General features: G+C 43.6%; 3 protein-coding genes across 3 annotated transcripts; all 3 read left to right on the forward strand.

The window, feature by feature from the left end:
* LOC124708146 (11S globulin seed storage protein 2-like) lies at positions 1–2,487 on the forward strand. Its single transcript, XM_047239835.1, has 3 exons — positions 1–214; positions 1,278–2,007; positions 2,097–2,487. The coding sequence occupies exons 1-3, from the start codon at positions 19–21 to the stop codon at positions 2,245–2,247; spliced, it is 1,077 nt and encodes a 358-aa protein (XP_047095791.1). The 5' UTR covers positions 1–18; the 3' UTR covers positions 2,248–2,487.
* A 6,296-nt stretch (positions 2,488–8,783) lies between these two features.
* On the forward strand, positions 8,784–12,786 carry LOC124650523 (U-box domain-containing protein 35-like). The gene is made up of 9 exons (XM_047190034.1): positions 8,784–8,985; positions 9,114–9,235; positions 9,679–9,797; positions 9,897–10,084; positions 10,220–10,485; positions 10,802–10,924; positions 11,008–11,370; positions 11,690–12,451; positions 12,575–12,786. Exons 1-9 carry the CDS (start codon positions 8,784–8,786, stop codon positions 12,758–12,760), a joined length of 2,331 nt encoding a protein of 776 aa, XP_047045990.1. The 3' UTR covers positions 12,761–12,786.
* A 6,616-nt stretch (positions 12,787–19,402) lies between these two features.
* On the forward strand, positions 19,403–25,489 carry LOC124706939 (beta-hexosaminidase 1-like). Its single transcript, XM_047238606.1, has 15 exons — positions 19,403–19,747; positions 19,852–19,938; positions 20,755–20,790; positions 21,097–21,208; positions 21,324–21,394; positions 21,492–21,622; positions 21,767–21,783; positions 22,016–22,064; positions 23,096–23,196; positions 23,861–23,920; positions 24,243–24,276; positions 24,375–24,473; positions 24,613–24,672; positions 24,780–25,030; positions 25,127–25,489. Exons 1-15 carry the CDS (start codon positions 19,403–19,405, stop codon positions 25,300–25,302), a joined length of 1,629 nt encoding a protein of 542 aa, XP_047094562.1. The 3' UTR covers positions 25,303–25,489.
* Positions 25,490–26,661: the final 1,172 nt, after the last annotated feature.

The raw sequence follows: 26,661 nt of genomic DNA on the forward strand, positions 1-26,661 counted from the left end.
CTCCAGCTCTCGCGCGCCATGGCCGTCGATCTGACCCCGAGGCAGCCCACCAAGGCCTACGGCGGCGAGGGCGGCGCCTACTACGAGTGGAGCCCCGCCGAGCTGCCCATGCTCGGCGTCGCCTCCATCGGCGCCGCCAAGCTCTCGCTCGCCGCCGGCGGCATGTCCCTACCCAGCTACTCCGACTCCGCCAAGGTCGCCTACGTCCTCCAAGGTACCGCCGCGCCGCCGATCCGCTCCCCTCGCCCCCGCGATCGCGGTTCTGTTTGCTTGCTGTTCTGTTCCGTTCCGTTCCGAGTGCGATCGATCCCATGTATTCCATGCGGGACCCGAATTTTGGTAGTTCGTTCACATCCGCGGATTATTCTGTTAAATTTATGGTTTTAGTTTGTAATTTAGATCGAATGTAGTAGTGGAGCTGCCGCTCTGCAATTATCTGTCGACTGCATGATAAGATCAGTTCTCAAGTCGTAGCTGTTTTGTTTCGTCAGGTTAGGCGTCTGTTTCAGATCCCACTTTTTTCATTCAATATTCACAACTGTTCGATACTGATTTCTGGGGGACTCGATATTTGGTAGTATCCCTGAAAAAAAAAGATCGAATGCAGTAGTAGGTTGCACTTGAACTGAGTTGTGGCTCTCCAGTTTTGTTTCGACTAGTGTTGTCGGTTCTGAACTCGTAGTTGTTTACAGTTTAGTTTCGTCAGGTTATCTGTCTGCGTCGTGTCCCACTTATTTGGATTAATAAAAACATTAGTTCTGAGCTGAATATTACTTTACTGAATTAGTTTAGTTTCGTCAGGCTAGGTGTCTGTTTCAGATCCCACTGTTTTTTTCTGTATTTATTCACAACTGTTCGATGATGTTCTGTGGGTGACTCCATCTTTGCTTCGTAGATTGCCATAGATTACTTGAATTAATTAGTTCGTTTCATTTTTTTGTTTGACTTGAGATGCACTTGAACAGAGTTGTCGCTCTCCAGTTATCTGTCGACTGGTCTATGTTGTCGGTTCTGAACTCGTGGTTGTTTACGGTTTCGTTTCGTCAGCGTATCTGTTTCAGATCCCACTTACTTGGATTAATAATAACGTAGTTGCGAGCTAAATATTTGTTTACTGAATTGTTATTGAAATTATTTTGATTATTAAATCTCTTTTCTCTCTGAGAGGTCGTGATCGCTATGTGTTTTATCAAATCAACGCACACTACTGTGTCCCAGCCTGTATATAATTTGTTTACAGAATTGTTATTGAAATTGCCCGTTGCTGGTTTTGACAGGCAAGGGAACCGTCGGCATTGTTCTGCCTGAGGCCACCAAGGAGAAGGTGGTTGCCATCAAGGAGGGTGACGCTCTGGCGCTCCCCTTCGGCGTTACCACCTGGTGGCACAACACCCCCGAGGCGTCGACCGAGCTGGTCGTCCTCTTCCTCGGCGACACTTCCAAGGGCCACAAGCCCGGCCAGTTCACCAACTTCCAGCTCACTGGCTCTAGCGGCATCTTCACCGGCTTCTCCACGGAGTTTGTCGGCCGTGCCTGGGACCTCAAGCAGGATGACGCCGCAAAGCTCGTCTCCAGCCAGCCTGCCTCCGGCATCGTCAAGCTCACAGCCGGGAAGAAGCTCCCGGAGCCCGTCCCTGAGGACCGCAAGGGCATGGCACTCAACTGCCTGGAGGCCAAGCTGGACGTGGACATCCCCAACGGTGGCCGCGTGGTGGTGCTCAACACCGTGAACCTGCCGCTGGTGAAGGAGGTCGGCCTTGGTGCTGACCTTGTCAGGATCGATGCCCACTCCATGTGCTCGCCTGGGTTCTCCTGCGATTCTGCCTATCAGGTGACTTACATCGTCCGTGGCAGTGGCCGTGTTCAGGTCGTTGGCCCTGATGGCAAGCGTGTTCTGGAGACCCGCATTGAGGGAGGCTCCCTTTTCATCGTGCCCCGCTTCCACGTCGTGTCCAAGATCGCTGATGAATCAGGCATGGAGTGGTTCTCCATCATCACCACCCCCAAGTAAGTAAAAGAAACCATCTGATTCTGACTTTGTTGGCATTGCATAAATCCATGATTGGTGAGCTAATTACAATGCTATGTTTGTGCAGCCCGATCTTCAGCCACCTTGCTGGGAAGACCTCGGTCTGGAAGGCCATCTCGCCGGAGGTGCTGGAGGCGTCCTTCAACACGACGCCTGAGATGGAGAAGCTCTTCCGGTCCAAGAGGCTCGACTCCGAGATCTTCTTCGCCCCCAACTAGAGTCAGCCATTCGTCCGGCGCACATCTGCGGCCGTCAATAGGAAATAAATAAATTTAGGAGATTGAAACTCGTTTGGTGCTTCGTAGCGTCTGAGTCTGTCAGTTAATCTTTTGCGAAACGAATGTTATTGTCAGACTGTCGTTGGTTAATTGAGCTGCATCGTGATGTGGCTGTAAACCTCTTCCTGAAACTGCGATCCTGCAGAAAAATATCGTATTTGCCATGCCAAGTTGTTCTTATGGAATGAATGTGAGTGCCTACGAGGAAGTAATATACAGTAGCTAAAATGCAGCTTCAGGCCCATGGCGAACAGGAGTGCCGCAGCTTAGTGGGGTCAGTAGCTTCTTTTGGCGAACACGCATTAGCTTTCTTTTCTTTTCTTTTTGAGAATTCAGTGGCCTCTTTATATTGATCTAAAATGTTCAAGGGGGTACAAGCCAACTCTGACGTCCCAAATTATTAGACAGGGAACCACGGGCCGTGGTTCAGAGTTTGAAAATCAACTCTCATGTGTAAACGAAACATCAAACTTGGGATCGACAGATCCAAGTATCTCTTGATGAAGATATGAGTAGAGAGCGGCCTCTGAAACTCGCCGGCCATGCATTACGATCGCCCTAACCTCAACATTAGCAAAACCTTCCTATTGCAGAAAAGCCAGTTCTATGCCGGTAATTCCTCAGAGCTGATCACATATTTAATCAGGGAGTGCCTCCATGAGTCTTCCTCCCCGCATATCGAACACACGCTTGACACTGCCATTTGTCTGTGACAGCGGATGTCTCCCATTGGTAAATACTGGTTTGCTAGACGCCATAAGAACCTGCACCTTCCACATCTTCGTGCACAACCTGCCTTATCTCTCTGAATTAGAGCCAGCAGGTTTTCCTTCTAGCCAGTCCACGTTTTTTTTGTTTGAACTATTAGTCCGTACATTGACTAATTTTACGCCCATGCGTCATCCATCCTTCGAGTGCTCAACGAGATGTACCATATTATTTCAGCATTTGTAGGGGACAGAGATGTGGTGCACATGGGCACCACTGATCTCTTTGCTCAAAAAATTGAAAATAATATTTGTAACTTTCAAAAAATTCTGAAAATATATCATGATGTAGTCAGTAATGTATCTCACAAATGAGTAAATTTTAATAAAAAAAATTATATTTTGGGCTACATAAAAAATGACAAAAGTGTAGATCTAAGCATAGTGATTTCAAATCTCTAAAAAAAGACATATTTTGTTATTTTTGTGTAGCTCGGAATATAAAACATTTGAAATTGAGATTTTACAAGTTAGTGGAATATATCGTTAGCTACATTTAGAAAAAAATCATAATTTTTAAAACTTTAAATTTAAAATTTTGAATTTTCTAACATGCCGAGAGCGCTGGTGCTCGGTAGCCAAAACGGATTTTCAATTTGTAGGAAGCAAATTCTCCGCTATAAGATCATACCTCCAAGTGGTGCTTGTTGCTTCGGTCAAAGACGATACAAGCATGGGAGGCCCATCCTTGCAGCACACGATCGGTCTGAGCATGAAATCACAAGCAAGCCAGTTTTAGTTCCGCATGTTAGTTGACTCATTTCTGACAATCCGCTGTATCATGACCTGCTGCATTGTGGCACGACCTTCCACGAGGTCCATCCACACTTGTGAAGGGAATGATTTTTTTTTTGGGAAAATACATAACTTTAGAACCCTAGAACTCATAGCTTCCGGATTCTGCAGAATACGCCACACTTGTCAAGCGAGCATCGACAAATTGAATAACTCGATATCACAAAAGCCCAAACCTCCATCATATTTTGTCAAAAACATGATTTGCCAAGAGAGCCACATAGGTTTTTGACTCCCAACCTTGCTCCCCCCCACCACACCAAAATTTTCGCAGAATAGAGGTAATCGTGTGGCATAAACACCTTGGCAACTTGAGGCAAGACAAAAGGAGAAAATCGGTATCGCTCGAGAGCCACTGCTTTGATCAAAACTTCTTTTCCTCCCAAGCAAGTGATTTTTCAATCCACCCTTTGACACTGTTCTAGATAGGTCCTTGAGGTATTTAAAAGCTCAATTTTCGGATTTTTTCGCATAACAAGGGCATTTCCAGATACTTCTCGTCCAATGTCTCATTGGGAACATTAATCATTCCCTTCACCGATTATCTCCGTTCTTCAAAACATCCATTGCTGAAAAATAAAAAAGGCTTTGCAAAATTTACACTTTGACCATATGCATTTCCTCGTATTTCTCCAACAGTTCATTGACAACATTTTCTCCTAGTTCCTTTCATGAACAACAAGCTATGGCGAAAAGGAGATGGTTCACTGCGGAGGTGGTGGTGGCCACCTTGATACATTCTAAGTGTGATGATTAATGGCTTTGTTTTAGTCCTCTACTGCAAGTAGAAACATGTAGGGGATATAGGATAATCACCTTGGCCTAGACCCCTGCATGGTTGAAACTCTTCTAATGGAGTACCATTCAAAAGAAGTGAAAGTGGTAAAGAATAGACTAATCTCATAATCAAGTCTACCCAAAGTATGTGAAGACTCATATGAAGCATGATAGCTCAGACATAAATCCATTCGACACAATCATAGACTTTCCGCATGTACAACTGCAAGGTGCAAATGTGCAATGCTGATGTTTTTACCCATTTTCTTCATAAAATGCATGCACGGCGTACGCTTAATGATATTACATGTCATTAATCTTCGAGGAACAAAATTAAATTTCTCCTCCAAGATAGTCTTTTGGTAGAATAACTTCCAGCCTATTTGCAAGGACCTTAGATGTAACCTTGTAAATCGCATTAGAAATGCTGATACGGATTAACTGCCTAAACACTTTCCGCCCTGCAACTTTGGGAATCAACACCACACAAAAATTGTCCATACCTGCAGGGTTATGTTCAGTAGCTCCCAAGAATTCTCAACACCACTTCAATAACTTCTTACCCACATAAATCCCAGTGTTTCTAAAAAAATGCGATGGGAAACCATCAGCCAATGCATTATTATTTTTAACCCCATGAATATTTTTTGAACCCTTCAAAGTTCTTCTGATTCCCCGTTAATATTATAATACCTCCCACAACACAAAAAAACATTTTGTACTATAAAAATAGAAAAATAAAAAAGTACACAAATGGGTCTCTACTAGGGCCACTGTCATCATTATCTCGACCTCGACCTCCAAAAGCCCCCCATGCTTACAAGCAAAACCTCATCCACACAAAGTTTCCCAAACGGCTTTAAGCCAATACTGTAGGGATTCGTAGCATAGAAAACAAAAAAATCCTACCATAAGAACGAATAACAATCCAAGATCTAATCTAGTAGATGGTAGCAACGAGATGAGATCATCATACCCTCGAAGATCGCTAAGCATTAACGAGATAAATCTCGTGGATGATGTAGTCGATCACTTGCCGCTTTCAAATGTGCGTAAAAGATCTTGACAGTGCCACAATCGGGCAGCACCTCCGCACTCGGTCACACATACAGTGTCAATGAAGACGTCCTTCTCCCCGGTCCAGTGGGCAGTAGAAGTAGTAGATCCTCCTCAGAATCCCGGCAGCATGAGGGCGTGGTGACGGTGGTGGTGGAGACCTCCAGCAGGGCTTCGCTGTAAGCCATGCGGGAGATAAATGGAGGAGTTGCTAGGGTTTAGAGAGAGGGGCTAGGGCCTCGGCTCTTGGTGCCCTTGGTGGTGCGGCCAAGTAGTGGCCAACCCCTCCCCTCCTCTCCCCTTTAAATAGGTGGAAAACCTAGGGTTCACCCAAAAACCACATTGAAGTCCAACTCCAAAACATACCAAATTTGTAAACCTAGATCAAGAGGGATTCATCCCTTTCCTTCTCATGTGGCCGGCCATGAAGGTGGAGTCCACCCACTGGGTGGGTCGAGCACCTTTTCGGCTGAACCTTCAAGATCTACTTTCCCTCTTCTTTCTACGAAACCCTAAGTCTACAATCCATAGGCATTGACAAGTTAATCCCATATATGAATCTTATTCTCCGGACCATTCCGGAACTCCTCATGATGTCCTGGATCCCATACGAGACTCCGAACAATATTCGAACTCCATTCCATATTCCACATCTACTTAAAACGACATCGAACCTTAAGTGTGTCACCCTACGGTTCGTGAACTATGCAGACATGATCGAGACACTTCTTCGATCAATAATCAACAGCGGGACCTGGAGATCCATAATGGCTCCCACATATTCAACGATGACTTCGTGATCGAAAGAACCATTAACATACGATACTGATTCCCTTCGTGATCGAAAGAACCATTACTTATCTGAGGTTTAATTGCCAGTATCTCTATACCTAGTTCAACCTCGTTACCGATAAGTGCTCTTTACTCGTACCGTGATATGACATCCCTTGTGAGCTAGTCACATGCTTGCAAGCTATATGGATGACATTCCACCGAGAGGGCCCAGAGTATACCTATTCGTTATTTGGATGGATAAATCCCACTATTGGTCCACGCGCTTCAATCTATATTTTCCGAACACTTAATGTCACCTTTATAACTACCCATTTACGAAGTAGTGTTTGATGTCATCAAAGCATTCATCCGGTGTAGGTGATTAACATGATCTCATGGTCGAAGGATTAGGTTACTATGTATGTTAAAGCTTGAAGCAAAACAAACTTAATGACTTGACCATATGCTATGCTTACTATGGGTGTATGTCCATCACATCATTCACCTAATGATATGATCTTGTTATTAATAACATTCAATGTTCATGATCATGAAACTATTATCATCTATTAATCAACAAGCTAGTTTAACACGAGGCTTACTAGGGATTCTTTTATGTTTATAAAACACACAAGTATTAATGTTTCCGGCTAATACAATTATAGCATGGGATGCAACATTTATCATAAACACAAAGATACAATAATAACCATTTTATTATTGCTTATTGGGCATATCTCCAACAAATACCCCCCATTCCCCACTTGAGTTTGTCCTCGTTGTGTTATGTGTTCCCCTATCCACACTGTAGGTGGGTATGACCAAGGAAGCCGCATGTACCACAAAACCTAGGTATTCTTTTTTCGAACTTGACTTGATAGAATTTCCCCTAACCCCCTCTTGATATTGTCAACCCGCGACCAAGAGTTTCCCGACATCTAATTTCGCCCTAACTCGTACAAAGTTGCCCACACCTTGCACAATTTGTAGCTATATCACTAATGAATTCAACTCTATTGTCTCCACGGCTGCCAAGCCATCATAAGGTTCGATGATAATAAAATTTTCTAAAACAACCATGGTCTGCCCTGATCTACATTTAACCAATAACCATGGAAGAAACACTATATGTAAACATATTATCTTCGAGGGGAGTAAATTTCACCTCCTTGGCCAGACTCCAAGCCGTCTTCATATGTTATTCGAAAGTTTGTGAGCTGAAGTAGTTCAAAGTGTGAAGCCTAGACAACTACATCCACTTGATACCATCTTTCAGAGCATCTGGTTCGTCCTCGGTCTTCCCCGGTTCCCAAGTGAAGGAGCATGTCATTCAGATTCTAAGATGTCTTGCATCAAGATCCGCTTGCTTGATCTGCCGTGGTTGATGCATAACCCGACAGCATCTTTCCCCACAATCTCTCAAAACTCTAGAAGCCTCTAACGACAAGGGATCTCGATCTTAAGGATAAGGAAACCACCTATCTGATCTGGAGAGGAAGGGATATGAAAGGGAGAAACCCAGCCAGAGATGGGTAGAACTCCTCACCGGAACAGATTATGGCGATGGAGGCTGAAAACCCTAGTCGCCTGCGCAAGGTCATTCCGTTTGCAACGGAAAATGAAAATATGAAAGAAACAAAAAGGGAAAAAAGAAACAGAAAAAAAACAAAAAAAAAGAAAGAAGTCGAACTGGCCGGCCCATATTCCTGGTGATGCGCGGGCCCCACGAACGTCCATACGAAGTGGGCCGATGTCGGTGCTGGCCCATCTCAGAAACTACTAGAACCTCCTCGGTGCCCGCCCGTCGCAACTCCGCATATCCTCCTCCTCCTCCCTGCCAAAACCAAACCAGAAACAATAGCTCTTCCTCTTTCGTAACGGCCGCGCACCGCCCGTACCCAGCGAAGCTCCGGTGGCCTCGCCGGCGGAAGGGAACCACCACCGCGCTCGCCGACGCGGGTAAGCTCCGCTCCATCCTCCACCGAACGCACGCGCGCGCGCGCAACTCCCCGCCCGCGCGCGCGCACCACGCCGACTAGCTAGCCTAGCGTACGCCGCGCGCGCGCCGGCCCGCGAGAAGGAGAAACCCTAACCTCGCTAGCGGAGGCGCCGGCGCGGTCAATCCGCGGGCGTACCGAGCGAGCGTCCGCGACGGAGCGGCGCCCTCGCGCGCGCGCGCTCCTCTCCTCTTCTTCTCCGACCAACGCCATCGGTAATTAATTAATCAACGTCTTCCGCCATTGCTGACTGCCCTGCCCCTCTTCTTCTCCGAACCAGGCACGCGCGCGCGCGCGCGGTGATCGAGCGATGGCCACCCAAGACGGAGCGGCGCGGGCCGGAGCGGGCGCGCCTCCCACGGTCGGGCTGGCGCTCAGCGGCTCCACATCCAGCGCCAACGTCCTCCGCTGGGCTCTCGCCAGGTTCGCCAACGACAACCCCGCCGCCCCCGCCGCTGCCGCCTTCAGGCTCATCCACGTGCTCACCCCGGTCCTGGCTGTGCCCACACAACGTACGCTCTTCTACACCCTCGATTCCCGTCTCCTTGCTCTTCTTGCTTACACGCGCTTCAGAGTTTCTCGCCGCGTTGCTTCCCACGTGTTTGTTGAAATGCCTCTTCGTTCTGTGGCGTAGCTCCAGTGGGGAACTACCTCCCGATCGACCAAGTGCGCCCCGAAATCGCAGAGGCCTACGTCCAGGAAGTGTGGGTCAAGGCGCAGAAAATGCTTGCCGGCTGCAAGGAAACCTGTGACGAAAACAAGGTGCGCGCGCGCCTGGTTCATTCGAGTTACCTTTTTTTATATCGATCCTAGCAAGTGCATTTCTGTTTCCTGTTCTCGACTGGTTTGAGTCAGTCCCCTTATCTGTTGGTTAAATCTGTGTTACTGATTACTTACAAGGTGCCTGGTTCATTCGAGTTGCCTTTTTTTACATATCCTAGCAAGTGCATTTCTGTTTCCTATTCTCGACTGATTGAGTCAGTCCCCTGATCTGTTGGTTAATTCTGGTTTACTGATTGCTTGGCCCAGGCTGAAGCTCAAGTAGTGCTTGTTATTGATCTCTGTTTCCTATTCTTGACTAATTGAGTCAGTTCCCTTATCTGTTGGTTGAATCTGTGTTACTGATCTCTGTTTCCTATTCTTGACTGATTGAGTCAGTCCCCTAATCTGTTGGTTAAACCTGCGTTACTGATTGCTTGGCACAGGTTGAAGCTCAAGTACTGCTTGTTAACGGGAACGATGTCGCGGATACCATTTCCAGTCTTGTTGCTCAGCACCAGATACAGATCCTCGTCGTCGGTGCCAGCAGGGGCTTCTTCAATAGGTAGGCAGCAGCTCATCATGCTTGTGCTGTACGGATTCATGCCCATGAATGTGCACGCTTCGGTTTGATCACAATGGATGACATGTCTTATGTATGTAGGACGTCCTCCAAAATCTGTAAGGGTGTCCCCAGCTTTTGCACAGCGTATATTGTTTCAAAGGATGGATCGTCTTCGGTTTACGCTCCTGGATCAGGGATTGACGCGACAACTGGCTCTGGGGTACCAAAAGGCAACTCCAGCAGCTCCGACACCGAAGTATTTTCAGAGGATTCGTCCCTGGTATCAGGTATGGCGTCCCCAGTTGTCAAGCTAACACCAAATATTTGCTCCGTTTTAATCTGAAACGCAAAGATAAGTTGGAGTTCCTTATCTCCCCTTCTCATTCATCATCTGAATGTTACTTGTTCCCTTGTCTCGTCAGATCTGAATGACAACAGTTCAGCACGAGGTCTCTCTGGTTTTCCAAGCCTGCCACACTCCAACTTGGCATCAGGGAATCTCCAAAGTACTGCATCTTCTGAAAGTCATGTCTCGTTTACTCTATATGATCATCTCACTGGAAGGGCAACAGCATACAACGACAATGACAGAATTGCTGAAAGCTCTATCGCAAGTAAATTGCGGGGTTCGGGCAAGGTGCCAGCACAAGATAACTCACTGCGGCAGTTAATGCTTTCAGACAACAAGGTTAGTGGTGCAATTTCTTGGCTACTGGTACAATTTTAATGATATGCATGTCTTCACTGAAAACTGTATTTAGACGTCCAACAGAAAGCTTCTGATCTGATAATTTTTTTCACAGTAATCCAGTTAAATGGGCTACAGTACTTTGCATGATAACGAGTTACCGTCAAGTTTATATGGGCCTTATGGTTCTTGAATTATTATAGTAGATGCATTCCTTGATTTGGTAAATTATCTGTTGCTCTGGAAATAAAGGTGAATGAAACATGGATGTCTTTGGAGATTGCATACTAACTCTGCTGAGACCGTTCCAATGCAGGATGCTGTCAATACAGAGCAGTTTAATTTCGATACAGAGCTCGAAAAGCTGAGGCTTGAACTGAGAGAAATACGGGGGGCATACAAACTCGAGTCTGTCGATGCATCTCATCAGGCAAGTCAGTGGTATTGCTGCTGTCAAAAAGGATGAATTTACCAATTCAGCACAAATGTTTAAACGATCTTACCTCTGATCCTTATTGATATCAGGTGGTTGAATCAACTGCAAGTGGCGTGGAAGGGGAAGGCCAATTAAGAGAGATACAGTCCAGGGTTGATAAGGCCAATAACGACACACAGGAAGAGATGGAACATAGGCTGCTGGCACAGACATCCAAAGACGCTGATAAGAAGCTGAGATTGGAGCAGCGCTCTGTACTTCAAGGCAACTCATACTTGACGTTCACTTGGGAGGAGATTGATAACGCCACATCATCATTCTCAGAGTCACGCAAGATCGGAACTGGATCTAATGGAACAGTTTACAGGGGTCATCTCAATGACCTAGAAGTAGCAATAAAGGTCCTCCATTCTAATGACAAGACCAGTACCAAGCATTTCAACCAAGAGGTATTGCCTACATTTTGTGCTTCTTCTAGTAAACAGTTTATTAAGCAACACTGTATTTTAACTGACTTTTCATAGCATAGTGGAACTGTGTGCCATCTTGTGAAGGTCATTCATTTTGGTGAAAAGAGAAACAACCACTTGGATAGATAAGGTGGTGTTCCCCGTATTTTTTGCTGAATGTTGCCTGTTTTGGCCTCTGTGTATTTCATTTAATTTGCTGAGAACCTGTCCATGTCTGATGTCTGTACTATTAAGCAAGAATTTTTATCTCAAGTGAAGTTAGATGTTCAAATGTTTAAACAAGTGACTATTTCTGCAGCTCGAAGTTCTGAGCAGGATACGCCATCCACACCTGTTGATGCTCCTCGGGGCCTGTCCGGACCGGGGCTGCTTGGTGTACGAGTATATGGAGAACGGCAGCCTCGCGGACCGTCTGCAACGCATAAATGACACACCACCAATCGCATGGTTCCACCGCTTCCGCATCGCCCAGGAAATCGTGTCAGCCCTTCTGTTCCTTCACAGCACGAAGCCCAACCCGATCATCCACCGTGACCTGAAGCCTGAAAACGTGCTCCTCGACACCAACCTAGTCAGCAAGATTGGCGATGTTGGCCTGTCAACACTAGTCCCACTGAAGGATACTTTGTCAAGCCTCACGGTGTACAAGAAGACCGGTGTGGCAGGCACACTGTTCTACCTAGACCCAGAGTACCAGAGAACTGGGCAGGTGTCCGTGAAGTCTGACACATACTCTTTTGGCATGGTGATCCTTCAGCTGCTGACGGCAAGGCCACCGATTGGGTTGCCTGAAGTAATGGAGCGAGCAGTGGAAGATGCCGAACTTTCAAGTGTGCTGGATGAGAGTGCAGGGAGCTGGCCCTTGAAAGAAGCGTATGATCTAGCTAACCTGGGCCTAAGCTGTCTAGAAATGCGGAGCAAGAGCCGGCCTGACCTCAGGAGCAAGGTGGCGGTAGAGCTGGAACGGCTGAATAATCTTGTGGCTGCTCTGTTCGAGCCAGTGCAGGCCGTGCCAGAGTTGCCCCAGCCGCCCAGCCACTTCATGTGCCCAATACTCAAGGTAACAATAGAATAGATGTGTGACTGAGATTATGTATGTGTTCAATGTTCCGTTGATAGATAGGTCATTTGATAAAAACAACACGCACGGATTTGTGACTGATAGTTTGTATGCTTGGTGCAGAGGATGATGAAGGACCCGTGCCTCGCCGCGGACGGGCACTCGTACGAGCGCAACGCGATGGAGATGTACCTGTGCGATAACGACGTGTCCCCAGTGACGAAAGCGCGGCTGCCTAACAAGACGCTGGTGTCTAACCTGCGGCTTCTGAGTGAGATCACGAACTGGAGGGCCCAGGCAGGCATTTGATTGAGGCTAATGGTAAATATAAGTGCACATATCATCGGGGTCGGGGGAGAAGGTTGGTTAACCCATGGTATACAAGAGGGAGTATAGCTGTTTTTGTCTCTATGTGTGTTAGTCTTGCCTGCCTTAGGCAGTGTCAGCCTCTGTGTAAAGTGAAGGAGCATTTTTTGCAACTATAATCACCATCCTGGGTAAGTAGTGGTGTTAGTCTCCAGGAGAGGATAAAACGGTGATTGAAAGGGCGATGATGCCTAGCTCGGCTCGTCGGTTTTGGGGTTTGCATTTGTGCAGTGCCAGGTTTATTCTTTGAGTTGGTTTACATAGTAATAACAATAGGATGAATCATGCAGAAATCTTTGTTGGCTTGGATGCTGAGGTTGTGTTGTGGCAATGTGAAAAAAAAACAGAGGTTATGTCCAGGTAGTGTGATAGTGTCAGCATTGGAACTTGGATGGTCTTATTTGCTGGTTGTCATGTGAATCAAGATTGAGATGTGATGAATGAAATTTTGGTACGAATGTACGCATATGAATGTGATTGCAGCTGGGTAAAGGAAACGGCCCAGCACACAGAGAATATGTACAAAAGACACAAAAAAAGAGGGAATAAAAAAACTTCAGATGGCTTAAATTTTTGGAGTTGCTAGAGAATAAATCGATAAATTGACTGCATCATCAGCAAAGACCAATCGATAAATTGATGTGTTGCAAGCTCGGTTTAGCCATTGTTTGAGGTCCTCTACCTATTTCAGGGCAAGAAATCCCTCACCGATATCATGATGACACGTGTGATTCTACACAACATAATCATCGAGGATGAGAAATAGATTTGGTCTTAGATTTCTTTTTCTATGATAATGCTTGTATCCATGTCAAACCTCGTAGCAACCCGGACTAGATCCAAGCTTTTATTGAAATGTACCTGCAGATTGAATACCTGGCTTCGCATATCAGCTTCATGATGATCCCATTGAGTATCAATGTTAGTTATTTGGGAGATAGTCTCCCAACTTACTCGTGTTTATTCACTTTTATTCATGCGTGATTTGAACCATTCTTTTAATTCGGAGCCATTTTCTATTTGTTTAATTATTTGAATGCAAATTATTATTGTAATTTGGATTGTTGTTCTATTGTGTGATGTTAAAATTAATAATTTTAATTTATGTTGCTCTTATATTGATATTGTTCTATCCAAAATCACAAATATTGGATAAGCCACTTTTACGGTATGGCATGAGCACCGCCAGAAAAGATCCCACAAGCTATATTGTAAAAGCAGTTTGTTATTTTTTCCGTATATAGCTTTTACAGTAGCGAAATCTTGGGATCTACTAGCGATGATCTTAGTTTTTTTACGTTACTTGCACATTTTTGAGATTCTATATTAATTGGAAATATGTAAATAAAACCATGAAAAACAATGTTATAACCTTAGACGGGTTCTAATTAGTTTGCATGTTACAGACACTTATGTTGTGTGCACAATACATGTTTCGGAACAAGTTATAAACTCTAGAGCAGCCCATTTGACCTCATAAAGAACAAATAATAGACAATGACTACCGTTGGGGCTTGGATAAGAGTATTCAAGAATGAACTAGTTGTTGGCAATCGCATACACTCTAGATTCTTTGAACCGATATAGTTGAACTAGACAATCATGGGGTACAGATAATCCTTACTAAGATTTTTTGTTGTTGTACTCACTCTTTCTAGTAGACTAAAATATTTAGAGATAGATGACGTGGGCATAGCTCAATGGTTGGGGTCGCAGTGGTGCACCCCAACGACCCGAGTTTGATCCATATTTAGAGATACCGGAATGGTAGAAAACACATATAAACATATTATTACATATAAATGTAAATTGTGATCTTGTCCTATTTCTATGTTTTGTTTAGTTTCAGAAGAAATACCGCAGACTTTGAAAAACATCATATAATTCCCACTAAAATTAATTATATATCTGTACATGTTCATTTTTGCAACGACGGACGTTCACATCATATAAAGATGAATTTTGGGTTTACATTACAAACATAGTTATGTCGGTAAGCTTTTAATTTGACTTAACAAATATATCTTCACCGTCGAGAGTAACAATCAGTTGAAGAACATCACGGGTGTTGAGGGCCCATATTGACTCTCTCTCGTTATTAAGTCTTGGATTAATTCTAGTGCACCACAGAGACACTCCGGATAACACCAGAATGACTTCGATACTCCATCGAAACTATTTCGATGTTGTTGAAACTATTCTGGACACTTTTCTCAATCACACATACCATATTTAGGAACTCTCCCAACAGATTGATAGACCTGAAGCGTGTGACTTAGCATGTTTGGTAATATGCGGGCATGGCTCCAAAACTTTTTTTTCCCATACACCACGGATAATATTGGTGACGTAGCGCCTTTTGGTGCGTCACTGGTATTGTCCTACCAACAACGTGGAAATGTAAGGGCCACGCCACTGGTATGTGGGACCCATACATCCACCCGGGAGAAATACACTTGTGGCGTTGAACATTTGCAACACACCACATGTGTATTGACATCCGGGCATATCTCCCCCAAGTACCGCTAGCTAGTGGCATGTCGTTATTTTGATACACCGCAAGTATTTCTGCGTTTGGCCTAGTTCGTGGGCTCCGTTTACCTATGGCATGTAATTTTTCTCTTAGATTGTCAAGCCTTAAATTGTAAAAGAACTAAAAACTTGTCAATGCCTATTCACCCTCCTCTAGTCGGCCATACGAACCTTTCATTATGCCCATGATCAGAAAAGTATGATCATCAAACAACAAATGAGTTAGTCCTAGAGGCGGGACTAGGAAACTTTATATACTTGTTTAACTCTTTACAATGCATATGGGATTTCCTTCGAATCTCATATTCGAGAACCATAGTAGTTATAACATAAAGAATAAAACATTAATCTTCGGACATGAGACTAGAATCTTCAGACACTCGGGCCGAGTCTCATGTGTCTCAGGCCGGAATCTCTGGACATAGGAATTCCAGCTCATGGTTGCGCCAAGTTGCAGCCCGCACAGAAGCCATGCCGGAAGTAGGCCGGAGCATTCAGGCCAGGCCAGAATCTCCGGTCCACTAGGCTGGAATCTCCGCCACTTAGGACAGAGTGTTTCTCGGGGTAAGTTACGTTGCAACGGCTATATTTTTGGGGACCCTATAAATACCACACTTCTGCTTCCTTTGAAGGTTGTGGCTTACATGCTCTCTCTTCCAATACTCCAAACCTTAAATCTCACAAATCTAACTCCCTAGCTAGCCACTTAATGTTGTTGCCCTTCAAGAGAGGAACCTTAGATCTACACTTCCACCAAAGAGATTTGAATATACCACCCATTCTATCGAGGAACTTGTTATTCGTAGGCTCTTGGAACCCTAGTTGGAATAAGTCGCCGACGAAGTTTGATTAGTGTTGTAAAAGCTTCGTGCTCGGTTGTTGGGAGCCTCGCCATTTGAGTTCAGGAGATTTCGCCAACCTTGTGTTAAGTGTTCATTTAGCACCTTGAAGGCCACCACTTAGTGGAGTGCGAGTTCTCCTTTGTGGCTTGCTCACGGGAGAATAGGGTGAGGCCTTTCTGGCGTTGGTTGACCTTCGTGGCATCACACTCCTCCAACGTAGACGTACCCCCCCCCCCAAGGAAGGAACTACGGGAATTTTAATCTCATGTACGTCTCTGTGTGCTTCCTATCGGCTACTTCTGTACTTTGCCATCATTTATTACTTGTATCTTGTTGTTTACTTGCTTGCTTTGCCATATAGGATTGCCAACAAAGTTTCATATCTACACAATCTATATTCTTGTCAAGCCTTAAATTGAAGAAGAACAAAAAAAAAAATTAGCACATATTTACCCCCTTTAGCCGCCCATATGATACTTTCATTATGACCATGATTAGAAAAATGTGATCATCAAACAACAAACGAGCTAGTCCTAGAGGCGGGACTAGGAACCTTTATATACTTTTTTTTCACTCTCTACACATGCATTTGGGATTTCATTCGAATCTCATATTTGAGAACCATAAATAGCATAAAGAACAAAACATTAACAATAAACATGGAGTTATTAATAAATAATCATATTAATTATGTTATTGCCTCTAGGGCATAACTCCTTCGCATTGACACCTAAGAATCCGAGTTGTAATCTTCCTCCTACTATTCCTTTGACAAGGACGAGTCAAAATCCAGGACGGCCAGTGTAGGCGGCATCGGGAGAGAAGGACAACTGAGTGACTCCTGCGTGAGCCAGCGCAAATGGCTTTGGGGATGCCACGACGATGGCTTGGGCCGGCAGAAGAGGCGGCAACGTCTTGTGGACTGACTATGGAATTAGCGTCCCCGTTCCACAAAAGAGGCCATGGAGTCATTGTTAGACCGTGAGTGAGAGGGAAGGTGTTGTGACCGAGCATAGCACCGCATGTTACTCCTACACCGAGTAGCATCAATCTTCTATAAGTAAATGGGCAGCTGGGATTTATTGTACATGTACCGTTGTGTATCCACGGTATGCGTTTATCTGTCTAGTTGAAATAAACAAACTAATCAGAAGAGGTGTCACCAATACTAATATATAGTAAACTTTATTTGGATAGTTATAAATGACACAATTCTTACGGTATGCGTTATCCGTCTAGCCAGAAGTACTCTTTCGATTCATATTAGTTGACTTAACTTTATCATGTATCTAAACGCTTCTAGATATATCTATACATAGACAAAGTTAAATTTAAATTAAATCAGATGGAGTACCATTTTCCAGAAAATAAATGGCCGCACATGCCAGTTGTTGTATTGTATGTACTATACTGAACTACTCGGAAGACTAGAGCAAGATAAACTAACACAAGAATAATGCTGGTGTTGTGTCGCTGCCACGAATGTCAACTCACTCTAGTCTTCACTCCAAAGGATGATCCAGCTTCGATGTAGATCTTGGGTGGGTAGACTCGAGATGCAAGGTCGTTCGAATCGCATGTCTCCATCCCAAGCATGCACTTTTATTTGTACAGTTACGAAATTAAACCACGAACATGACGAAGCATTTTTTGACAGATCCAAAATCGAAGCTACTGACGGCAGGTGCACAGCAGGACGGCAGATGCTACTGACGCCAAAGGACAAAGGCAGAACCGGCGTGGCCATGGGACTGGCGTCGTCTCCCACTGGCAGGTGGGGTCCGCGTGAGCTGGTGTATTCCCTGCTTCAGGCGTGCCACCACATGGGAGCCGAGGCGGAGCCAAAATTTGTTGTTAAACCGCTGTCGGGCACTTCTTTGGCGCGAAGCCCTCTGCATAGTTTGTATTCGCGGTCCACTCCATGCATTGTGTGTCCAGAGTTCTACTTGTCCATGTCATTAGAAACAAAATGTACATTGCTGATTTTTTTAGCAGACTTGTCCATGTCATTAGAAACAAAATGTACATTGCTGATTTTTTTAGCAGACGCCGGTGATCGAAAGATTTACTTCTCTTTTGATTGTGGCTAGGAGACTAGTCGGCAGGCGGGAGGATTTGTTGTGAAACACTTTCGCATTGCACCCGATTCTAAATCGTTCGAAATACCTAATCCTATGTTGCATCGTGGCACTTGCTCTAACATGATAAAATGCCTAGTCCTCCTACTATATTTCTTATTTGATCCACCCGGTGTCGTCTCTCCTTTGCAATACCCATTGTTTGCTCTCTTTTTTTCTTAAAAAAGCTGAGACCACACAAGCACAACATTTTTAGCCGTGTAGGACAACACCTCTCTTATAGAAATATATGATCATCCTTGTGCAATGCCCATACGCGAGGCAGACATGGTTACTAGCAACCGATCTGAACATTACGGAGCCAACGCAAGCAAGTAACTTCGAGGAATGGTGGGGTGCACCAAGGGCTTTGATGGCCTCCAAGGACAGACGAGGTTTCGATACGCTCATGCTTCTAACGGCTTAGTCAATCTAGAAGCAAAGGAATGCAAGAGCTTTCAACAATCGGAATCAACAGCTGAGCAATTATCAATTGATTGAGAGGATAAAGGAGGAGTTCAATCTTTGGAGGTTGGCTAGAATAGGAGGGAGTGATCCCATGACGCGAGAGTAGGCTTTGGGTTTTGGGGTGCGTGAGTTGGAGGGTGCTGACACATCTGTTAGCAGATGTTGTTTGGCTATCTTGTAAAACTATCGCTTTCTTCTATAAAGTTTTGGTACGGTGTTGGTGTGCCCTCGGAAAAAAGAAATATATGATCATCGGGTCGTCTAACTTCTCGCCTTTGCGCGTGGTTTCCGTAGCAAGGCATGAGAATTAATACATCATGCTAGTGAAGAAGAAAAAATCCAACAAAATGTGGCCTTGATGATTGCCAAATTTCTCAAGTTATTCCAAGTTTGGATCACAAAAGTTCCTAGTGTGTTAAACCTCACTTGGGCCATGAGAACTGTTCTTGTTTCGAATGTCGATCATGACATTAACTTCTGAACAACAAGATAAATTAACAACTAACAATAGACTGTATTGTAATACATGGAACTATTAGAGGGTCTAGACAACAAATGGTCACTCTCGCGCCACATATAAGTTGTTAGCTCAATGATTCTCCCACCCACCACATACGCTTCCGAAAATGCCCCCAACACTTCTCACCTATCTTCTCCTGGCCGTCGTCGCCGGCTCCGGCGCCGCGTCGGCCCGGCGCCACCGGTCTCCGGCGAACCTCACCGCCTCCGGGAACCACGTCTACATCTGGCCGCTGCCCAAGAACTTCACCTCCGGGACGCAGACCCTGGCCGTTGACCCCGACCTCGCGCTCGACGCTCAGGGCCCCGGCGGCGGCGCCGCGGCCGTCGCGGAGGCGTTCGGGAGGTACAGGTCCCTCATCTTCTCCCCGTGGGCCCACGCGGCCCGCCCCGTGTCGGGGGCATACGACGTGTCCACGCTCACCGTCGTCGTCGCCTCCGCCGATGAGACGGTACAGGCTGTTTTGTCTCCGTAGTGTCTTTGGTTGTCACTTCAGCTGCTTCGTCTGGGCAAGTGCGGGAGTGTGATTTTTTTTCTTCATCTTCTTGGATGCAGCTGGAGCTGGGAGTGGACGAGAGCTACAGGATCTACATCGCGGCTGCGGGTGGCGTCAATTCCATCGTCGGTGGAGCAACCATAGAGGTGGTGCTTTTTCTCCCACCAGATATTTTTTTGGCTTAATTTTTCGTGAGCTCAGGTAATTGGTTTTTGCTAGTGTTACTGTGGAATTGGTGCTTTTATTGGTGAACTGGGTAGGTTTTCAGTGAAAAATGCCAATGTGGTGCAGATGTGTAACTCTAGAACGCAGTTTGTCTTTGGATGAACTTATTTTGTGTTAGGATTTGAGCTGAAGGTTGCAGTTACTTCTGTGTCTGTGTAATCAATGTCTTTTGCTGGACTATGAAATGATGAATTGTCCATTGACGGTTACCGCCGCTATGGCGTGTGGAGCTTTGCTAGTCAGATACTCAGATGCATGTAATGCACTCTGGCCACATAAGTACAAAACACTAAACTTTGGGTCATTTGCTCTATCAACAGCCATCGGCAATGCTCAGATTGCTACGCACTGTATTAATTAAATTATGGTTAGTGCTTCTGGATCATATGCCATTCGGATCAAAACATCATCTCTGGATATCCTTAGGTCTTAATAACTATGCTATGCTTAGTGTGTGTGTAGAACGAGTAGGGGCAATTGAGTGCATAACTTTATCTAAGCTACTTATTTTCTCTATCATGTACAATTTAGCTTTTACAAATTGTGCAATGACAGCTGTGTGCATTTTAAACTAATCTTTATACATATGACAGCTAATTTTCAGATAAAAGATATTGCAGACAGTAGATACTATTATTTTAACTTTATCAGGACTAATGTAACCTAAAAACTTGCTCCACCTTTCTCTTTTGTGCACAAGGTACTGTAGCTGAAGCTATATTTGTCTGTCCTTGTAGGCTAATACAATATATGGAGCTATTCGCGGATTAGAGGTATCATCATGCTCATTTTCCAACTTTTTTATGTCAATAACCCTGCTAGTTGTACACATGTTGTTCATATTGGAAGAGCTGGCTATAGAGCTCATAAAGTGCTCTCTGTAAGATTCTTGAGAATAAGCACTTGCTTGATGATACCTTTGATTTGATGTGTCCATTCACTAATCAGTGTTATGCTGCTTTTGTAATTATTTTCTATTGTGTTATGGCTTCATGATTTACGTTCTCTCCTTCTATTTGTAGTATATAGGTGTTTAGCTGTTTTCCAGAAAATAATTTCCTCGTTGAATGGTTTGACAGACATTCAGTCAGCTATGTGTTTTTAACTACGATACAAAAAATGTCGAAGTGCGCTATGCACCATGGTACATTCAAGATGAACCACGCTTTGCTTTTCGTGGCTTGCTACTAGGTAATCAACAATAACTTGGAGGCTTATGATAATGTGACTGGATAATCCCCTGCTATGTAAAATTGTAAATACAGCCAAGCTGATTAGCCTTCCCTCTGTCATATCTGTATCGCAGATACCTCAAGGCATTACTACCCTGTTGATGTGATTAAGGAAGTGATTGACTCCATGTCATTTGCTAAGCTGGTAACATATTATCTTTTGGATCATGCTAGTTATTTTACCTGAATTACTTCCCTTCACTCCATAGCGATATAATTTAACTTGGAGTTATGTCCAGTAGAACGTTCTTCATTGGCATATCATCGATGAACAATCTTTTCCGTTGGAGATACCATCATATCCAAATCTATGGAAGGGTTCATATTCAAGATCAGAGCGTTACACTGTGGAAGATGCACAATATGTTGTCAGGTATGTTAAGTTTGTCATTTAGCTTTTGTACTTTATAATCTTCTTCATATTCTTTTGTCAAGTTTCTTCATTCTTATTTTTCTGACTGATCTTCTCTAATTGTTTGTACTGTGACATCTCATGTGAAAATTCACAATGCTAAAGCTATGCTAAGAAAAGAGGTATGCTTGCTTCCAGTTGATATATTTTCCTTCATCTGACTGAGTGTTTCTTTTCTCTTTTCTGTTTTACTAAGAATAGAAAGTTAGAGACATGCTGAGAAATTCAGACTATTTTAGTCGGAATTCACACCGGACCTTCTTTTGCATATCATTACATATTTACTGAACACCTGTACGTTTCCTTACTGCTTGCCTGGGAAGACTGCATTCTTACTATTCTTTACTTCTCTAGGTATCCATGTCATGGCAGAAATTGACGTACCTGGTCATGGAGAATCCTGGTGAGTTTTCTGTAGACTTTCTTACCTATTAGGTTTGGATACCTAGACTTCTTGAGAACTTCACCTCAGTTGTTTTGAGGTCTCTCCTTGTGCTCGACCTTGCTGCCGTCTCTTAGCACTCTACATCAGATTATTGTGTAAGTAGCATAGAATTAATGGGGAGAGAGGATAAAACCGTCTCTTGCCTTAGATGCCATCTCTACAGACAATCCAATACATAAATCATTAAATATTGTACCTACTCCCTCCATCCACAAATAAGTGTACATTTGGGTTTTTGGATAAGTCAAACTTTAACAATTTTGACCATTTTTTTACCAAAAAGTAGCAACATGTGTGACATCAAATTACTATATTATGAGACTGTATTTTGAGATGAATCTAGTGATGGTAGTTTAGTGTCATAAATGTTGTTACTTTTCCCTAAAAAGTTGGTCGAAGTTAATAAAGTTTGACTTATCTAAAAACCCAAATGTACACTTATTTATGGACGGAGGGAGTATCATCCAATTAGACTCACCATAACTTAATAAAAGTGGGGTCTACTGTAATAAATGCTTGGCCTATTTAAAGTACAATGCATTGGGATAATTGTTTTTGAACATCTAGCATGGACTAGGAGATGGTGTTAAACCGATTCATTTGGAGTGGTCTATGTAAAACCTAGTTACTCGTGCGCAAATAAACAAATCAGCGGTTGTTGTTTTTTTGTAATGTCGCGTAGTTTCAATAGCGAAGTACTGAGTAATGAAACAGGTGGTTGCTCCTGGATCCAATATTTGTCCCATGATGGGTACAACAATATACGTCATCACTATTTGTGCTATCTGATTCAGTAATTGCACATTGTACATTACATACTTGCACACATAGCCAACTACCCAAGCAAACGTAGATTTAGTAAATAGGTTATCTGACTAGGAAATCAACTATTGCAGAATAAGTGTTGTTATTTCCCATGGTTCTCATTATATGATGTACCAATTGTCATCTGCTCTGTGAAAGTTATGCACACAGCTATACATCTACAGGGGAAATGGATATCCGAAGCTGTGGCCTTCTCCTAGCTGTACAGAGCCATTAGATGTTTCTAGTAATTTCACGTTTGAAGTAATATCTGGAATATTGTCTGGTTAGTTCCTTTCTTACCTTTTTTTTTATAAAATTCAATCAACCCATTTAAGCAATTCAGTATTATTACTACAGCACACACTCATCTCCTTTGCTATGTTTGATCTTGAATGTTATTATTCTTGGAAAATACAAAAGAAGCTATTAAATTATGCAATATTAAATGTTAAATTGGCACATGCATATTTTACATTTACGATGTCCAGCATAGACATCGCAATTCGCATATGTATTTGGTGCTCTGCCTAGTAGTGGTCCTTCACAAATGAGTACTTACATGGACTGCTCAACTCTTTTTTCCCTTAATTCTGACCATTATAAGCTCACTCTGTCACTCATGAAGGTAATTAATAAAGATAATTCCGTGAACCAGTTATTTGCTAGAAAATCATGACCTGCCTTCTGTAGGGTCACGCCAATAATTGCGTGTCCTAGAATTAATCAGATATTTCAGTCCCGTAGAAGCACACATTGACCACTGATATAAGTGCAAGGTGTACGCAACTCTCTCTAGCTCCTGTACAATATATCAATATCTGCCAACAATATAATTATAACTAATGTTAGACAATAATTACCTGGCTGGCAATGGCAGCTCGGGAACATTATTCTTCCTGCAATATAAACGACCTGCTGACTTAAATTTTACTTTACCATTTCTTCAGATATGAGAAAGATCTTCCCATTTGGGCTGTTTCACTTGGGTGGCGATGAAGTATATACAGGTTAGTCTGCTTCTGATTCTTAGTAGGGGGACAGTTTGTTAGCAAGAACTTAGGATGTTGCAACCTCTGAAAGTGGAGCACACATCTTCAAATTAAACTGCTACATACAAGATAACCTCCTACCTATAGGAACACAATCTTGTGTGCTTGTACCAAACAGACCTACCTCGGACCCAGTTAAGCTGCCACATAGATAGGTGTATATGGATTCTGCATTTTTTCTGATACAGTATAATGCTAAGACAGATCTACTATTTTCTTATCGAGTGATTATTTTTTCTTTATACTGAAACTTTTCTGCATTTTCTGATATTTATCCCAGGTTGTTGGAATGTAACACCCCATGTGAAGCAGTGGTATGAAATGTTATCTGCGAACTAGGTTTCACGATTGATTTATTAAACTTCTGTTAGATGCTCTTTTCCTTTTAATTGCTGAACACGACCTATTCCAGGCTTGATGAACGCAACATGACTACAAAGGATGCTTACAAATACTTTGTGCTGAAGGCCCAGGAGATAGCAATTCATCTTAACTGGATTCCTGTAAACTGGTTCGGGCTTTACATACTTCCATAACTTTTTTTTTGAGGAACCATACTTCCATAACTTCTTCGGGTTTTTTTTTAATTAAGAGGGAAACAAATGATATTTATCTTTTGTTTGTGACATGCCAAACTTGTTGTCCTGCAGGGAGGAAACCTTCAACTCATTTGGGGAGAACCTCAACCCTCTGACTGTTGTGCATAACTGGTAATCCATAAGTCTGCTTTGAGCAATTGGATCAGTTTGTGCCAACCATCTCTGCTACCCACTATTCATGCTAATTTGCACATAAGCTGAATCTTCACATATTTCAGGTTGGGTCCTGGGGTCTGCCCTAAAGTTGTTGCAAAGGGTTTGAGATGTATAGTAAGTAACCAAGGTGCATGGTACCTTGATCATCTCGATGTTCCGTGGGAAGAAGTCTACGCCGAAGAGCCACTCGCAGGAATAAGCGACGCCGCACAGCAAAAGCTGGTACTGGGTGGAGAGGTTTGCATGTGGGGTGAGACAGCAGACACATCTGATGCTCTTCAAACAATATGGCCTCGAGCAGCTGCAGCTGCAGGTAAGAACTATACAAGCTTGGAACCTTTTGTTGTATCCCCCCTTTTCTTTCAATTATTTCTCGTGGAACTTACTGATCGTCGTCAAATCACTACAGAGCGTATGTGGAGTCCATTGGAGGCCATATCTGCCCAAGACCTGGAAACGACCGTCCTGTCTCGGCTACACTACTTCAGATGCCTGCTGAATCACCGTGGAATCGCGGCAGCTCCAGTCACAAACTTCTATGCTCGGCGACCTCCAATCGGCCCTGGCTCATGTTTTATCCAGTGAACAGGTAGTGAAAGTGTAGAGACACATGAGGGGGTTTGGCCTCAGCACATCTCCCATAATACTGTACCAAGATAGCATCGTCACTTGTACTGTATCAGGTCTGCAAGTTCACTTGACAATAAAATTCCATAATCCTCCCCTATGTATTTCTCCTTGAAACTCTAATAAAACCGCAGCTTTCGTTCAATCTGACCATCGAAAAAGACGGTCACCGATGTAACAGTATTGTTAGTTGCACGCCGTTCAGCAGTCCTGTTGTTGAACAGATGGTATCTGGATCAACATTTGCAACTGGCCAACATGGCCAGTCTCGGTTGGACTGGTAGAAGAGAGAGGTGATCTGAACCTCAGCGTGGATATTCCAGTTGTCTTTTGCTTACTCTAGTTGCATTTGGATATTTTGGACCCCATCACTGTCAGCCGTCACTGCTTTCCTGAATTTGTCTTTGACCTGAAAATCCTTGCCGGTCCAATGTGCACATTTATGGTGGCGCGTGTAATCTACGATGACACGTTAGCTTCGGAAAATATCTAGTGGTACCATCTTTCACATAATACCAGTTCTCAAAATTTAAATTTTCAAGTGTCTAATATTTCTACAAAAATATGTGAATGCACATAAGATGCATGGGAACCAAATTTGAAATACACATAGAGAAACAAAAAGACAAATCTAACATAAATAGTGCCACGAAAAGACCAAACATACAAATAATGCTATTCACATATCAAATTTGTCTTTTATTTTTCTTTATGTGAACACTCACAATATGTTTTCTAATTGTGGTTCCGGAAATTCAAGGGATTATAAAGACACATCTAGTGAAGACTCAAAATATTTTCTAATTTTATAGAAATTTGTACATTTATATTTTGAGGAGTGGTATCATGGTACCGTTTGAAGAAGTGTAGTGTCACTAGATATTTTGCAACGTTAGCTGTTGGTGCCTGGATATGAGAACAAGTTTTGTCCATTTATTCATCTTTAGAAAGGAAGGAAAATCATTCAGGAAGTAGAAGGAAGTTTTGGTCATCTGTTACAGGTCGCTGTCCTCCCATCCCATGTCACCATCCTTTGGCCTTATATGCGCTGCCTTTTTTCTTCTCTATCACCTGTTGAGTTAGCAGTGAAGGCGAAGTTAGGAATCAATGAATCATGCTAAAATGAATATAAGATAACGTGTGTAGATTTTTCTACGCACCAGAAATGAGAGAAAGATTGGCTCTTCTTGGACTGGTGATACTGACTGAATTTTTTTGGTTTGATTAGTGGTGCATTTTACTATCGTATTCCACTCAACCCACATCACTCAACAGTTGAAGTAGAACTCTATAATTATTTATGTATCCTGGTATGTG

Source organism: Lolium rigidum, chromosome 4 (genome assembly GCF_022539505.1).
Source record: "Lolium rigidum isolate FL_2022 chromosome 4, APGP_CSIRO_Lrig_0.1, whole genome shotgun sequence".
NCBI lineage: Eukaryota > Viridiplantae > Streptophyta > Magnoliopsida > Poales > Poaceae > Lolium > Lolium rigidum.

Excerpts from the sequence above, each read along its gene's own strand:
- LOC124650523 (XM_047190034.1), top strand. The coding sequence starts at position 8,784 with ATGGCCACCCAAGACGGAGCGGCGCGGGCCGGAGCGGGCGCGCCTCCC. Across the intron at positions 9,236-9,678 it reads AAACCTGTGACGAAAACAAG|GTTGAAGCTCAAGTACTGCT; the intron begins GTGCGCGCGCGC and ends TGCTTGGCACAG. Across the intron at positions 10,085-10,219 it reads GGATTCGTCCCTGGTATCAG|ATCTGAATGACAACAGTTCA; the intron begins GTATGGCGTCCC and ends TTGTCTCGTCAG.
- LOC124706939 (XM_047238606.1), top strand. The coding sequence starts at position 19,403 with ATGCCCCCAACACTTCTCACCTATCTTCTCCTGGCCGTCGTCGCCGGC. Across the intron at positions 24,277-24,374 it reads ACACCCCATGTGAAGCAGTG|GCTTGATGAACGCAACATGA; the intron begins GTATGAAATGTT and ends GACCTATTCCAG. Across the intron at positions 25,031-25,126 it reads TCGAGCAGCTGCAGCTGCAG|AGCGTATGTGGAGTCCATTG; the intron begins GTAAGAACTATA and ends AAATCACTACAG.
- LOC124708146 (XM_047239835.1), top strand. The coding sequence starts at position 19 with ATGGCCGTCGATCTGACCCCGAGGCAGCCCACCAAGGCCTACGGCGGC. Across the intron at positions 215-1,277 it reads GGTCGCCTACGTCCTCCAAG|GCAAGGGAACCGTCGGCATT; the intron begins GTACCGCCGCGC and ends TGGTTTTGACAG. Across the intron at positions 2,008-2,096 it reads TCCATCATCACCACCCCCAA|CCCGATCTTCAGCCACCTTG; the intron begins GTAAGTAAAAGA and ends ATGTTTGTGCAG.